This window comes from Carica papaya, chromosome 4, assembly GCF_054855325.1.
Source record: "Carica papaya isolate Zhongbai chromosome 4, ASM5485532v1, whole genome shotgun sequence".
Taxonomy (NCBI): domain Eukaryota; kingdom Viridiplantae; phylum Streptophyta; class Magnoliopsida; order Brassicales; family Caricaceae; genus Carica; species Carica papaya.
Genome location: NC_142312.1, coordinates 25,132,902 through 25,148,247, shown reverse-complemented (window position 1 = coordinate 25,148,247; position 15,346 = coordinate 25,132,902). Strand labels below are relative to the sequence as shown.

At 29.5% G+C, this 15,346-nt stretch overlaps 1 protein-coding gene across 1 annotated transcript; it reads left to right on the top strand.

Moving 5' to 3' along the window:
• The first annotated feature begins 12,836 nt into the window (after positions 1 to 12,836).
• On the top strand, positions 12,837 to 15,137 carry NCED3 (nine-cis-epoxycarotenoid dioxygenase 3). Its single transcript, XM_022039358.2, has one exon. The coding sequence runs from the start codon at positions 12,947 to 12,949 to the stop codon at positions 14,801 to 14,803; it is 1,857 nt and encodes a 618-aa protein (XP_021895050.1). The 5' UTR covers positions 12,837 to 12,946; the 3' UTR covers positions 14,804 to 15,137.
• The last annotated feature ends 209 nt before the right edge of the window (positions 15,138 to 15,346 follow it).

Sequence of the window (15,346 nt, the reverse complement as noted above, 5' to 3'; positions counted from 1 at the left end):
CGAACTGTCGCCATGGACAGCAGTGTCGGCACCGAAGCATGGCGACGATGCCATGCCGAAACCCTAAAGTTGGTCGAAAAGAAATTTTGACACCGATTTAAGAATTTTGGGGTATTTTTAGTGGTGTGATGAGTATTTTAGATTTCTTCAGGAAATCTACGCCCCGTTAAGAGGAGTAATAGATAGTGCAACGTCTCAAAATACCGATTCAGGTAAGGATCCCTCACTCTATTTTCTGTTACGGTAAATTGGGGCTTAATAATCAATAAAGTTGTATTTTGTAAGAAATTAAAAAAATACTAAAAATAATTATAGGTCACTAGTGGAGTCGGAACCGGCCAGCTTATATTTGTCCTAGTTTGTTTGTATTGCCTGTTTATTTTCCTATGTTGGCTAAATTGATTATTACTCTGCCATGTGCTTTAGTTATTGCTTTGAATCATTTTTTGGTTTATTGACTTTCTAACCGTTATTTTCTTGATATGAATGACTTATTGAAAATAAAGGCACTGAGTACGTTTTTTGGTTATTAAGGTATGAAGTTGTATTATTTGCATAAATGTCATTTAATTAATATGTGAATATGATATGAGATATTAGTATGCGTTTAGTGTTTGTTTTGTTGATGTGGATCTTTATGTGAAAGGCTTACTAGGTATCTTGGAAAATGGTGAACTGGCCCGGTACATAGGAAATCTTACTGTGGACGTTACCTCAGTCGAATGGAGCTGAGAAATCCCATACCAGAAGGGTTTGGGAGATATACTTCACCCTCATACTGGACGGAGTATCGAGACGATAGAATGTTTGGCGCCCATTACTAGACGGGGTATAGAGACCACCGGTTAATTGATAAAATTGGATATTTAGTTCACACATAGGAAAATATCTCTATGGACCCCCAAAGATACCAATAAACAAGTAAGAAAGGAAAATTGTCGTTTCTTGTTCACTTGTGCGTAAAATTAAAAAGTTGTATGATATTGGTTTTCATATGTTGTTTTTTTGAAAACTCGTAACAGTAAGTATGGAATAAACGGTTTTCTCCGTGATAGATGAATTTACCTAAATTAAGGGGTTCATTAGTTGTTTTGTGATTTTTACCGAGTTTTATTTTCTGTATCAGTGATTAACGTGATATTTTTATTAAATTAGTGTAGCTTACATTTTTATTAATTATTTTATATCAAGATGACTATGATCTATATACCGATTAACAAGAAAGCTGTAAGTAGTTTATTTTTCAGACTCATTCAAGTACTAGCGAAAGTTAATCCCTAAAATATTTATATATTTGTTTTAAATTATTATTTTTAATTATTTTTACGAGTAATTGTAATAGTGACATTTTCGTATTACTATTAGGTAATTTAATTTATTATGTAAGGTATTTAAACTCATAACATTATTATTTATTTTTATATTTAAATTATAAATTTATTCTGTATTTATTCCCAATTTTTACATTGACAAATTCGTAGGAGTCAAAACATGTTAAAATGGAAAGCATAAATGAGATCCTAAAAATGGTCACGTTAAAAAGTAAAATTAATAATTGAAAAAGAAAAATGAAAATCTGAGTGCGGTTGATTTAAAGGGCTTTTTGACTGAATCGAAACTGGAGGAAGTGGGGGGCCAAAACGCGGCGTTCGGATACTTGGCGAGTGCTCAATGGTTAGAAGTCAGTCAATGTGGTGATTTTGTCGGGAAGAATCTCTCGTCTTTCGTGGCATTCATTTAGGCGGCAGGTTTTTGTAGGCGTTGAACAGTTGGGTTATAATTGTAATGATAACAAAATCTTAATTTGTCTTTTATTTATTTATTTTAAAATTGATGTAATCAAGTGAAAATACACGGATTATGCTTAATGACACGTGTTATGTGTTAATTAGTGCTTTTAATACCTAAGATTTTGACACGCCCAACATCTTTAACAAAAACAATGTACATTTGATTAGACTCAAATTAACATCATGTATCAATTCATTCTCTAAAGAGTTTATTTATTTTTTTAACAAATTAACTTATTAATCACAAAAATTATTATATGTATTGGAGTTAATAATTATCAAATTATTAAGAAGAAATGTCTTTTTTATTTTACAATTTATTAAAATCAAAAAATCAAACCTTCCGATTTAAAAAATTTCCTTTTTTTTTTAATTGAATTAGAAAAATTTTTATTATAGTAAAAATTTTGATTCTTTTTTAGTTTGTTCCTATTTTATAATGCATATAAAATTAAGCGGTGGATCACACCAAGTAGTTTACTTCTTTTTTTATTTTAATAAAAATAAAAAATTTTATATAATCAAATGAAAAATAATTTCTTAGATTTAGATTTTCTTACATTAATGAACCGAAATTAATTTATGGTAAAACCAAACATTGAATTTTGCATTTAATATGCGGTGCAAATGAGTCAATTTAAATTTTATTAGCCTTAACTAGAAACAAAGAATTGCATCAGGGAGATAATTATGAATTTCTAGTTTGTATATTTTATATAATATGAAGTTAACTTTCAATAATTAAATAGAGAAAGACTTCTTATAAATAAATTATTGGTCTCATATTGGCAATTGAATGAAATTAAATGTTGATAAAAATGTATTGAGAAACTATATTAGTTGTATTATTAAATTATAAAAAAAGAAAGTTGGCAAAATTTTACAAGAAAAATTAGGTTTTACATATTACTTGAAAGATTAATAAAATTGATAATTGATAATATTGTAAATCACAATTCAAAATAAGTTTGATAATAAGATCACCTTGGATTCTTATTCAACTCGAGCAGTTACGTACAGTGAGATTGCTTGAATATATATTAGAAGAGATACGTATAGGATTGTAAATGAACTTATAAAAAGATAGATAATGGAAGGTTAATTATTATTATTTGAATAATTTTTATATTTATTTATTTATTTATATTACTTTTTTTTTAATCAAATTTAAATTTAAACACATAATACTTCTATAACTTCAATGAAAATAAACCTACAAATCAGATCCTAATAGTTATTACTAGTACGCGTACATATATATATATATATATATATATATATATACTACACGTGTATATATGTGTTTTAAAAGAAGTTTTCATATATTAAAAAAATAATAATAAATTTTAAGAAATAATGGTTTTTGTTTTAATTAAAAACCATCGTGTAGGGTATTAAAAAGTAATTGGAGATGACGACGCCACGTGACAGGGACTTTGTAGTATTTTTAAATAATAATAATAATTTTAATTAATTAATAATTAGTATGTGGTGATTACATCAAACTAAAAGTATAATTTTGAATAAATTTCATAAATCTTAACGAAATGGGTCCAAAAGTATTGCTTTAAATTTTATTAATTAATCAAAAACCTTATCTATATTTATATTAATTTCTGAATAAACCCATACGTCATTACTCAATTAATTAATACTTAATTTATATCACGAGAATTAATTTACCCAAAAAGCAAGCTTAAAGAACTCAAACAAGGATTAAATAAGAAGATAATCTTTAATTAATTGAATAATAAATTGCCCAATATGTGATCGTGTAACTTGAGAAAAAGATGTTAGGTTGGTGATGAAGTCAATAATGTTAGGTATAGGAGAGGGAGCTTCGAGTTCATTCTTTTGCTTAAGTAATGCCTTAGATCACTCTTATTAATATAATCATGATTACACACACACACACATATATATATATATGTATATGTATACTATAAAGAAAGAAGAAAACTGTTTAAAGGTCTTTATCGGGTATACGACATTGAATGTGAATAGAAACTCATTTGCACGGGGACGGACCGACAACAATTTCATACCCACACAAGTCTTAATGGAAGTTATAATCAATTATTTTTTAGGTACAACGTTTACTATATATATATATATATATATTAGTATTATTATTTATGTATTGTATATTTATATATCTAACCGTGTATCTCTGTCTATGTAGGTATTTGTAGGGTCAAGCATGCCTCTAATGTTTGATATTATGTATATATTTCTAAAGCACCCAAATCTATTTTGATTTGGCTAATTATACACACACACACACATGGGTGGCAATCAAATTCTAAATCTGGGTAGAAATTATTTAAGATGGGTATTACACGTTTGGCATATAAAAATTGAAGGGCAGAATAAAATTTCCGCCAACATGATATATCACATTATTATATGTTAGCTATACATATATAATAAAAAAATATATATATGATTATAAGATATTCTAGTTAATTATATTCATATACAAATACATGGATATAATCTTTAATTCTTACGTTACTAATTTGAATTGGGTAGTATAGAATAATCTTCGCATGTATATATATAATATGAAGGGGTAAGAAAAATGGAAAATATATATATATATAAATGGCTGAGGTGGAAGGGTGTGGGATTAAAAATGTCCCACAAAAGGAAGAAGATAAAAAAGAGATTGTCGGGATGAACACTGCAAATTGTTGAAGATAATGTTGCCAGGCGTCCTTTTGATTAGATTGGCATTTCTTTTCGGATATTCTCACCTTTCCTCGTCTATTATAACACACACAGAGATTAGCATTTTCTTGTATTTTTATTGAACAAAAAGGATGATTAATGAATGATTCCTAGGGGGCATTAGGAGGTGATTGATTAAACGGTGCCGTTTAGACAAATATAAAGAGTGAGATGAAGAGAAGAGCTGTGGTGTTGCCAATTGGCAGGAGTTATGTCCCAATTGAAAGAATGTGGACCCCCCAGACAAATATGTGACAAAGATGGGCCCACAATTCCTAGCCCATTTGGGTTTTAATTTCTTTATTTTTGTCTTCTCCTGCTACCCCCAATTATATGGAAAGAACATCATTTCGTTTTAGAACACCAAAAAAAGGAACCGGCCATTTTCCCCTCTCTCCATACATGCATCTGATTTGACCTAACCCTTACCCCATCATTTTTTTCACATAATGTAGGTGTAAGATTTCCTTCCCCTTTTTTTTTTTTTTTTTTTAATTTAAATTTAAAAAAATTCTTTACTATAATTACTATGTTATTACTATATATATAGAGATTGTGTTTCATAAAATTCATTTATAAAAAAATAAATTAAGACATAAAATTAAATCAAAATATATAGTTAATAGATAATAAGTGAATATTCTTGTACTACTTATTATTAGACTCCAAAGACATAATATAATTTTTCTATTCAAATTTACATCTCGGTAAAAATTTTTAAAAATACCAAAATGGAGCCGATGAATGTAAAGTGGATTAGGGAGAGAGATGGAAGTCCATAGGGAGAATGATAGTGGACGGCCAAGTTGGGAGCTGTACAAATTGAATTTCCACGTAAGCTCCTGTATGTCTTTGGCCCCACACACACACACATTGAAATAACTCTAAAAAAAAACTATTTATTCTACGGCCTATCCAATTCCTTCAATTATATGAACAATTAAACATTCACACCTACACGTGGCAACCACCCACGTAACCGGGAAACGCTCTACACTTCACTTTTTTTTAAAAATTATTTATTATTTATATTGTGTGTGTATATATATATATATATGTTAATACGCATAAAGAATAAAATTAAATGCATATAATAATTATTATTATGATTATGAATTGTCATTAAATGTAAATGTGTGGTCAATTTTGGTGTCGATATTAATTAAGTAAATAAGATTAAGAAAATCGTGTTCTTAATTTTGTTTAAAATATAATTATTATTATTAACACGAAACGTGTACGCTTCCTATCAAACATACGTTAATTATGATTATAGAGAATGTGTGTACATATATATGTGTGCCTCTATATAATTATTATAATTAATTAACTAAGATGTTTAACGAGGTAAGTAGCTTACAAGGTCTCCGCGTTTGGGCCACCATGGAAAAAAAATAAAATTATTGAGGAGGAAAAATGGGCATTATAAATATGGAAAAATATTGACCAATCCAACTTTGCAATTATTTGTTGGCATTTTATTCTCGACTATATTATTTGCACGATAATTTCTTCGGCTTCTAATTTACTTGTTTACTTCAAGTACGTAAAGTGAAGCGAGACTTAGGCAAAGTCGAATATACGCATGCTTATATGTACATATATCCAAATTTGTGGCTCTTGTTGCATATAATCATGTACCCAAAACTAAAAAGGAAAGACACATTAATACTCTTTCCTAATTCCTCATTAACCTAATATCAAAACTATGATATACGTATGTATATATATATATATATAAAATGTTGTGATTATATAATTATTAGCCGATTATATAACATTAACTTAGTCAATTATATATAGTGTAACTAAAAGAATCGATGGTAGACATTGAAAGCACAACTAAAATGACAAATTTATTGCTAAATTTTCTAAATCAAACCCTATAAATATGTAGTTACAAATATTTCGTCAACTAAATATATTTTTTAAAGAATATAAAATATATAATATTGACAAATTTTACTCACAACACCTAATGGTATAACTCCCTTAAGTAGAATGTGGATTTGATCATTGTGATCAATCTAGATATAAATTTATTCAAAAATTAAAAAGATCAAACTCTTTCTAAAGTCAATGGAGAATGCATACGAGTCTAGTATTTGAAGAGGCCAAGTCATATAACAAAAGCTTATTTTTTTAAAAAAAATTAGTTTCCAACTTAAGTGTATGAATGCTCTGAGTAAACTTTAGTTTCCTTTATACACATTAACAAAAATGATAAACTTTTAATGAGTGATTCTTACATTCTTGTACTTTTCAAAAAGCAAATGAATGCACAAAGTTCATTAGTGATTTAAAAAACAACGTCAAATAAAGTATTGATTATAAAAAATAATGTTAAATTTTAAATTTATTTTATTTTATTTTCGTTGACAACCAGTAACTTCCACTAAAATAATATCAAAAAAGTATTCGGATATAAAAATAAAAGACTTTAATTGATATTTAAAGAGAAATTAAAAAAAAAAAAATCAAGAGGAGAGGAATACAAAATTCAATGTGATTTTTTTTGAATTAGTATCCATTTGGGAAAATTAAAGAAAAATGTAGGTGGTAAAAATTAATATTGATGGGGATGTATGGATGAATGCGGAATGCTGGCCCCTACACATACTTTAACAACAAAGGAGGCCCCACACCCTGTTTCAGATATCTTACTACCTCACGTCTTTCAATTCGATGTTCTTCCCCATGTGCATACCATCCATCCATCCATACATACATACATACATACATACATTAACACTAATTTAATATTTAATCCTAATTTACTATATAAATATACACGACCAATCCAACTTGGATTATATTTCAGAATCTGATCAGAATTTTTGAACTGAAAATCAGACAACACATTATTTGGTTATTATGCAAAAATCACATTTGAAATTTGGAGTAAAATTATGCTATTTTTTAATTGTATATAAAAATATATAATTTTATTAAATTGATGTGTCTAGGTGGAGCTCCCAACCATTGAGTTCAACCCCACTCAATTACACAACCTATATATACGTTTACATATATGTATGTATGTATGTATGTACATGATATTGTTGTTAATCGTAATTAAAAAGGGAATTAGTGCATGCACTTACCATCAAGTCACAGTATAAAAAAGGTTGGGAATCCAAGGAACCTCCCCAAAATAGTGGGTGGGAATTTTATTTTTTTTTTTTTTTTTTTTTTTATCGAAGCCTGTAGCCATTCCATGTAGGCATATATAATTAAACAATTAAATATTAATTGCAATAGGTTCGTTGGTCTTGGCAGTTGGTAGTTTTTTCTGGTAAAGTTAGTTGGCCCTTCAATTATTTCTTTTCTTTTCCCACCTGTGCGCAATATTAATTTTCTACCTTATCCTCCCCCGGTTATTTCATTTTTTAATTTCAATTTCAACTCTTATTATATATTTTTTTTAAAAAAAAAAATTTAATTTTTACATCATTATTTTTTAATATTTATTAAAAATTTTTGGAATAAAAAATTAGCACTTTAATTGTTTAATTAACTCTTTTTTTATAAGCACTTTTTGATTGGATAATAATTGGAGTAGTAATAATAATTTTTGTGAGTAGAAAGAGTTAAAAGCATGTGGCATCACCATGTGCCCATGTGAACCAATGACAGTAAGACACCTATAAAAGCTCCTTTGGCACGTGTTACATGTGCGGCACTATGTCTCCCTAAACCTCAATTATGTTTTGCACCATTGCCGCAAACCAATTATATAATTTCTTATTCTTCTTCTTTTAAAAAAAAAAAAAAACAAACAACAGAAAACAATTATGTTGCTTGATTATTTCTTAATTAAGCAATTATCACGGCTAAATATCTACACTAATTTATTATTATTCTTTTTATCAATTAGGTGATATGCATATACTAATTATGATATCAAGTAAATAACATTAAAATGATGATGTATATGAGAATATAATTTGATTTGAACTTAATAATATTATATAAACAAATAAAAAATAAAAAAAAATTGTATATTATTAATTTTAATAAAATAAATTATAGAAATATCTAGATTGTAGTGGGTAAAGAAAAATAAGACAAATATCTTATCAGATTATTAATTACTTGATTAGGTTTGTTAGCAATTGAAATTAAAAGAAAAAAAAAAAAAAAGAAGAGAAACTCAATCATGATATGCCATGTGAAACTACATAAACTTTTAAGAAAATCTTGAGAAAGATCTCAAAATTGATTCATTGTTTTAATCCTAAATTATATTAGTTTATAAAATATTCAATCATGTATATATATATATATATATGTATGTATGATAATACTAATTACTCGTGTCCTCACTCTAATTATCTAAATATATAATCATTAGTCACTTCTTAAGTAATCATGATTTGCTATATAATTTTTAATTAATGTGAATTTATGCATATATCCTAAAACTATGTGCATTTCATGTGGCTGCATGCTGTCCCAAGATTAATGATTAAATTAAGCCGACCCAATTAATTTACCTCATTAATTTCAAAATCTCAATATTGATAATTTAATCATATTTGATGATATATATATATATATATATATTAAATAACTGTAATTGTAGAATCCTGTAATCATGTGAATTTCCCACTTCTTGAGGATCATATGCATTATTTTCTCACATACGATATTTACCATTAAATTAATATTCTAATAATTGTGTTATTCAATAATAATTACTAACATGAAAAAATTTAATCACGCAAACCCTAAATTTTATTCTTCATTTTGGACCAATTAAATTTGTAATTAACAAAAATAATTAAAATTATCAAGAGGATTAATGAAGTGACATGATATATACACAATTAATTTTTGTAATTTTGTACCCCGTGAGATGCACCCAGTTGGTGCTTTATGATGTTTACACAGTTTAATGTGGAATTTAGGAAGTGGGTCGGTTTGATGACTCTTTTTATTAAGTGCAAACCTTAGTTGGATGCACCCCTACATATATATATATATATATATTTATGTATACACACACGCACACGCACACGCACACCCATACATATATGTGTATATGTGCTTAATTTATAGAATACTTCTATACATTTAAGATGACATATATATATATATACATATGTATGTAAGAAAAAATAAACAATATTATTATTTATATTGTTGATTATAAATATAATTGTATGCGGGCATTAACATGTATATACTTATAAAAATATAGGAGGGGCTAACCATGGTTTGTTTAGTGCCATTATTTGACTAATGATCGTGTGTTTAGTGATTTAATTAAAACCTGCCGACGTCGCCGTTTTGATGATTTAATTATGAAAATAGATTATTCCTTTTCAAGATTATCGTTAATTCCAATACATACATACATGTACTTGTACATATATATATATATATATATATGTACAAGGCAGTTAAAACCAACCCTTTTTTTTTTTTTTGTTGTTGCTTATAATTGCTTAATATTGAAGATAAAGCTTGCTTATCACATGATAATTAATAATTAAAAAGAGATTATCACGATCTCCTTATGATACCCAACATATATATATGCAAATATTATATATATAAATATAACTCAGATCTAATTTAAAGAATATAGTTACATTTGATATAATTTAATAAATTAATAATTTAAAATTGAATATTATTTTACACTCTCTAACTAACAAAACCAATTCTCATTAATAAAATTTTTAATAAAAAAAATATAGTTTTAGAAAGGGGATAAATTTACAGGTCGATGTACTTAAAATAAAAAAAAAAAACATGAATCGTGAAATTGACGGTTTAATGCATGATTTATAATATTAATTAATTAATTAAGATCACTTTATATGGTTTAAGGTCATCCATGACATTAAGGAGGACTAGTTATCCCACTCGGGGGTAATATAATATTTGTAGAACATGAACGGTTGTTAATCTATGATTGGTAGTTTAAAACCCTAATTAATACTAAACAATGTGATCTCTCTTTTTGATGGAAGGAATCTCTACCTACAATTTAATTAAATTAATTAAAAATAAAGACCCACATTAATTAAAGTATATATATACATATGCATATATATTATACGATCATTACATTAACTATTAATTAATTTCTCATATGAACATGAGAAAATCTTTTACCAATAGATATGCTGCCAAGAAAAATGACAACGTGAACCGATTAGGAACACTTCATCCAATTAAATAAGGTACCTAACTATTTATATAGTCAATTCATATTTAACTTTATAGTTGGTAAATTATTATTTTTTACAATAAGTTGTTGATTCGAATTACATTATTATATTTTATTTATTTAATTGATAGATATATTTACTTTTATTTTTTAAAAATAATTACTCATAAATTTTAAACAATAACTTTATTATTTGATCAGTTTTCGAATATTGAGATAATATTTTTTTTATTTTTAATAAAAAATTATTTATTTTAATAATTAAACAATATTTATACATTAATAATAACATAATATATCTTATAATAAAGAATTTAAATATGAAAACAAATATTTTGATTCATACCCATAAAATCATCAACTACTATTATTATTATTATTATTATTATGACAATGAATGTATAGACCGAATTTATCAAACAATGTCCTTTACATATACACATTTTATATAGGTAGATTTATAATATAGAGAAACCAAACTTTCACCTAATAATCTATTTATTTACCCATTGATCTAGATCCTTTGATTTGGCTAATTACACTAGTCAATATTATAGTTGATTAGCTGACAAAACAACTTTTCAAATCTTTCATGGGATTCCATGGAAAACATGTTTCACCTTTTAGAGAAAAAGAATAAATCACATAATCTAAATTGAAAAACATTAAATTTTGTTAATTATATTCTACGTGGGACTCTTGGATTATCATTTTTCTCCCCCCCCCCCCCCATAAACTTTGGAAAAACTTATTATCAATATTTTTACTCCTTATAATTATTTAAACTTAAAAATATCACTGTAATTTCATCAATAAAATCAATAACCCAACTGAATTAAGTATATTAGTCAGTGACGATTGGTGCATAATAAAATTATAAAATTTGAAAAGCAAATCATACGGTAAAACTATTTAAATCACATTTGATATATTAATAAAAACAAGAACATAAAAGTTTATAAAGAAAAATATATTCCCATCAAGGAAAAAAAAAAAAAAAAAAAAAAAAAAAAAAGGAAGAGGACTTTTTTATAACAGTGACATATTCACATTTTTTGAAAAGAAAATTTTACAAAGAGGAATAATTAATTAACCAATAGAAAGAAACATTTTAAAATAAAATAAAATAAAAAAGAAAAATGAAAAAGAAGCGCGTGGGACAATTGATGTGACCTTAGATTTCAGGGTGAAGGAGAAAACACCACGTGTCCGGGCAAACAGCCTCCTTAAGAGGGAGAGACGCGGGGTTAGACGTGTCCAAGTTGCCAATCACCCCCCCTTCCACTCTTAATCCAAATCCCCATCTATTATTATATCCTAATCCCCCTACTAATTTAAAGTTACCCACCACGTGTATAATCACATTACACGACAAAAATATATATTTTAATATTATTATATTTTCTAGAAAAATAATAGTATTCTCTTTTAATACAGTCATTTCATTTGTTTTTTTAATAATTTTTTATTAGATTAAAAATCCATAAAATCTTCACTTTTTGTTATTATTTAATAATTTTTCCACTAAATTATCATTATTATTATTTACCCAATAATTTTTTTTAATAGTATTTATCGAATTATGTTTTATTGCATTTTAATGGAACAAAATAATATCTTCTAATTATTATTATTATTATTATTTTTTTTTTATAACTAAAATAATTATAACAGTACAAATATGGATTTGACGGAATTAACGAATAATGTATAAAATTTTTGTTTTATTTGTGATTATAATGATAGAATAATTGGTATGTAACATATTGATTATCCTAAAATTAAGGAGCATTTTCTTCTTCTTCTAATCCTCTTTTTTAATAAAGAAACAAAATTAAATTAATGAATACATTAAAAGACATAAGAGAATGATATGGGTTTTGTGACATGTACATATATACATTTATATGATGGGTGAAAGGAGAGTGTATGTGGTCGTGTCAAAGTATTAAGCAGCTATGTCCCGCAAGTCCACCTCTTAAAGTCCCCCTCTCTCACTCACTTGGTTTTTATATAATTATGTGATTGATTTTCCACCAATCCAACACGTGGTCTTCTCTTACATCTCCACACTTCCCCTTCTTCCCCCTTCTCCATCTTCTATATATACCCTTCTTCTCTCTCTCCTCCTTCCCCAAAATCCACACTGCAAAACTACTTTCTCCAAACTGCAGCTCTTCTTTCTCTCTTCTGGGTCTCTGCAACTCTTCTTTCTCTCTTCTGGGTCGTAATCTAATTCATCGCCATGGCTTCACCTGCGCCTACTTCTACTACTTGGATTAAGGGTAAGCTTCTGTCATCATCATCATCATCACCATCACCATCATCATCTTCTTCTTCTTCTTCATTGCTTAATATGGGCTCTTCCTCTGCTTCCATTTCCTTCAACAGGCCCAGTAGGAAGCCCAACATATCTTCCTCTCTTCATACTCCTTCCATTCTCCATTTCCCCAAACAATCCCCTACTTACCCACCATCTCCTTCTACCCCAATTGTCTCTCCTCCCAAACACCCAAAAGACAAATCCCCTTCTTCTTCTTCTTCTTCTTATTCTCAACAATCGAATTTCCTCCAAAAAGCAGCAGCCATGGCCTTGGATTCTTTAGAATCTGCTTTAGTTTCCCACGAGCGTCAACACCCACTTCCCAAAACTGCTGACCCTACTGTTCAAATCGCCGGAAACTTTGCTCCCGTCCCAGAACAACCTGTCCGACAATCCCTCCCCGTCACCGGTAAAATACCCGATTGCATTCAAGGCGTCTACGTCCGTAACGGAGCTAACCCACTTCACGAACCGATCGCCGGTCACCACTTCTTTGACGGTGACGGAATGGTCCATGCCGTACGGTTTGACAAGGGTTCCGTCAGCTACGCTTGCCGGTTCACCGAAACGCACCGTTTTGTTCAAGAACGTGCTCTGGGTCGCTCTGTTTTTCCTAAAGCCATCGGCGAGCTCCATGGCCACTCCGGCATAGCTAGGCTCCTTCTCTTCTACGCCCGTGGCTTATGCGGCCTCGTTGATCCCAGCCATGGCACTGGCGTCGCCAACGCCGGACTCGTCTATTTTAACGGTCATCTTCTCGCCATGTCTGAAGATGATTTACCTTACCATGTTCGTGTCACTCCTTCCGGCGACCTGAAAACCATTGGCCGATATGATTTCGATGGGCAGCTTAAATCCACCATGATCGCTCACCCGAAAGTCGACCCATCCTCTGGCGAGCTTTTCGCTCTGAGCTACGACGTCGTACAGAAGCCGTACCTGAAATATTTTCGGTTCTCTCCCGACGGGAAAAAGTCGCCGGATGTTGAAATTCCGGTTGATCAACCCACAATGATGCATGATTTCGCCATTACTGAGAACTTGGTGGTGATTCCTGATCAGCAGGTGGTGTTCAAGTTGCCTGAAATGATTCGAGGTGGGTCTCCTGTAATTTACGACAAGAACAAGATGTCAAGGTTCGGGATATTGAAGAAGAATGCGACTGATTCTTCTGAGCTGAAATGGATCGAGGCTCCTGATTGCTTCTGTTTCCATCTCTGGAATGCTTGGGAAGAGCCGGAAACAGATGAAGTAGTCGTGATTGGATCCTGCATGACTCCACCGGACTCCATTTTTAACGAATGTGATGAGAGTTTAAAGAGTGTTTTATCAGAAATCAGACTGAATTTGAAAACCGGTAAATCAACTCGCCGGCCGATTATCTCCGGTTCTGAACAGGTGAACTTAGAAGCAGGGATGGTGAACCGGAACTTGCTTGGAAGAAAGACCCAGTTCGCATATTTAGCTCTGGCGGAACCATGGCCAAAAGTTTCAGGCTTTGCAAAAGTTGAACTTTCAACCGGAGAGGTAAGAAAATACATGTACGGCGAACAAAGGTATGGGGGAGAACCTCTGTTTTTCCCTAACCCTAATTCTGAGAAAGAAGATGATGGATATATTCTAGCTTTTGTACACGACGAGAAGACATGGAAATCAGAGCTTCAGATTGTTAACGCCATGAATTTACAGTTGGAAGCGGTTGTAAGCCTTCCATCTCGAGTTCCATATGGGTTTCACGGAACCTTTATTTCCTCCAAGGATTTGGAGAAACAGGCTTGAATTTGATAGGTAAAATTGAATAGTGAAAGTGGAGATTTACCAGAGGGATGCTCTGCATATACGTCCCCGGAATCTCCTCCTCCTCCCTGTATTTATTTGATTTACTCTGTTCCTGGCATTATATTGTTTAGATTTTACTTACAGAGTGAAGGGTTTTGGTGGAGCAGCTTGTAGCTTTTGGGTGTAGTTAGCATTTGAGCTCAGCTGCCTTCCGCTCATTCCTTCACTTTTCTCCATTTATTTAATTTCACAATACAGTGTATATCTCACGTGTATGTTCATATTTCAGTCTCTGTTTCTCCTCCTGTCAATACACCCAATTTCTTTTCCTCCATTTTACCATTTCCCAATTTTCATTTCTACTCCGATTCTACTCCAATTCACAAATTTTTATACATTTTTTAAACTTTAAATTGGGTGTGATTGAAAATGAGGGTATATAATAGAAATCCAACATCAGATTTTATTTGTATTAATATGTTGTTTAAGTAAAAAAGTTTATATGGTTTGAATTGAATTTTATAATTTTTTTTTTTTAAAAAA